Source organism: Plasmodium gaboni, assembly GCF_001602025.1.
Source record: "Plasmodium gaboni strain SY75 chromosome Unknown, whole genome shotgun sequence".
In the NCBI taxonomy this organism is placed as follows: domain Eukaryota; phylum Apicomplexa; class Aconoidasida; order Haemosporida; family Plasmodiidae; genus Plasmodium; species Plasmodium gaboni.
Genome location: NW_017385469.1, coordinates 1 through 1,215, shown reverse-complemented (window position 1 = coordinate 1,215; position 1,215 = coordinate 1). Strand labels below are relative to the sequence as shown.

General features: G+C 17.5%; 1 protein-coding gene across 1 annotated transcript; it reads right to left on the bottom strand.

Moving 5' to 3' along the window:
* PGSY75_0033200 (exported protein (PHISTa)) lies at nucleotides 1–839 on the bottom strand (the record flags this gene model as incomplete). The annotated part of the gene is made up of 2 exons (XM_018783466.1): nucleotides 1–502; nucleotides 737–839. Coding segments are annotated over 2 exons (605 nt in total), but the record flags the coding sequence as incomplete, so codon positions are not given.
* Nucleotides 840–1,215: the final 376 nt, after the last annotated feature.

The window sequence follows — 1,215 nt, the reverse complement described above, 5'->3', positions numbered from 1 at the left end:
ATATCATCAAGTGTAGGTTTACCTTTAATTAAACTAAAAAAATCTTTAGTATATTTTTTCTGTTCACTTTCTAAAGTTCTATTAAATCTCGAACTATTTTCTTCCCATATACTGGCATATACAGGTTTGTATTCAATACAAGCATATGAATAATAATAATCATTATCTAGATATTTTTGTATTAATGCCTTTAAATCTTTCAATACATTATCAAAATCCTCTTTTACGACACCCATTGTGTGATTCCATATATTTTTAAGATCGTCTTTGGAGGGACATTCTTTTAATGAATTTAAAATATCATATAATTCCTTTTCCGTTAAATTCTTTGATACATCATTGTTATCCTTATTTTCTGATGTAATTCTTTTATTATTTTTTGAATTTTTGGAACTTGCATTCGTTTCATCCAAAGGGTTCATGGTATTTTTTCTTTCCACATTATTATTTTCAGCTTCAGATAAATTTCTTGATACTATTTCAATATATTTTGTGGATGGAACTATATTTTCATGGTATACATTCTGTAATAAATATATATATAATAATAATATAAAATAAAATAATATATATATATATAATTGCACTTAATATTTTAAAACAATAAAACAATATATAAATTTATTTATGACAAACTAGTACAAATATTTAGTAATATATCATTAACTCACCGATAAAGATATATAGAATAATGAAATTACACATAAAATTAATCATATAAAAATAATAGATCTACGAGGTATTCTACATTCCATTCTTTCCCTATTTAAATCAGTAGAATATTGATTATATTTATCTTTTTTCAAATTATTTTTATAAATAATTGCCATATTCTTCATTAATAATTAAATAAAAATATATATATTTATTCTAATTTGCTTTATAAAATATATTATATATATAATTATATTCTTTTTTTTATTACAATATATTGTTATAATAAATAAAGTAGAAATACAAAAATTTTGTTATAAAATTTATATTATTATTATGTGTGTATTAAGTATTATTTTATATATACATATGTATTATGTTTAAATATTTATATAATATTTTTCCTTAAAAAAAAAAAAAAAAAAAATTATTATAATAATTAAAATAAGAATAATAATTTAAAATAAATATATAATTTCATTGATTTTTAATAACACATAAATATTTATTAATATACTGAATATAAGAATTTAGATTTTTAAAATATAAGATTAAATCATA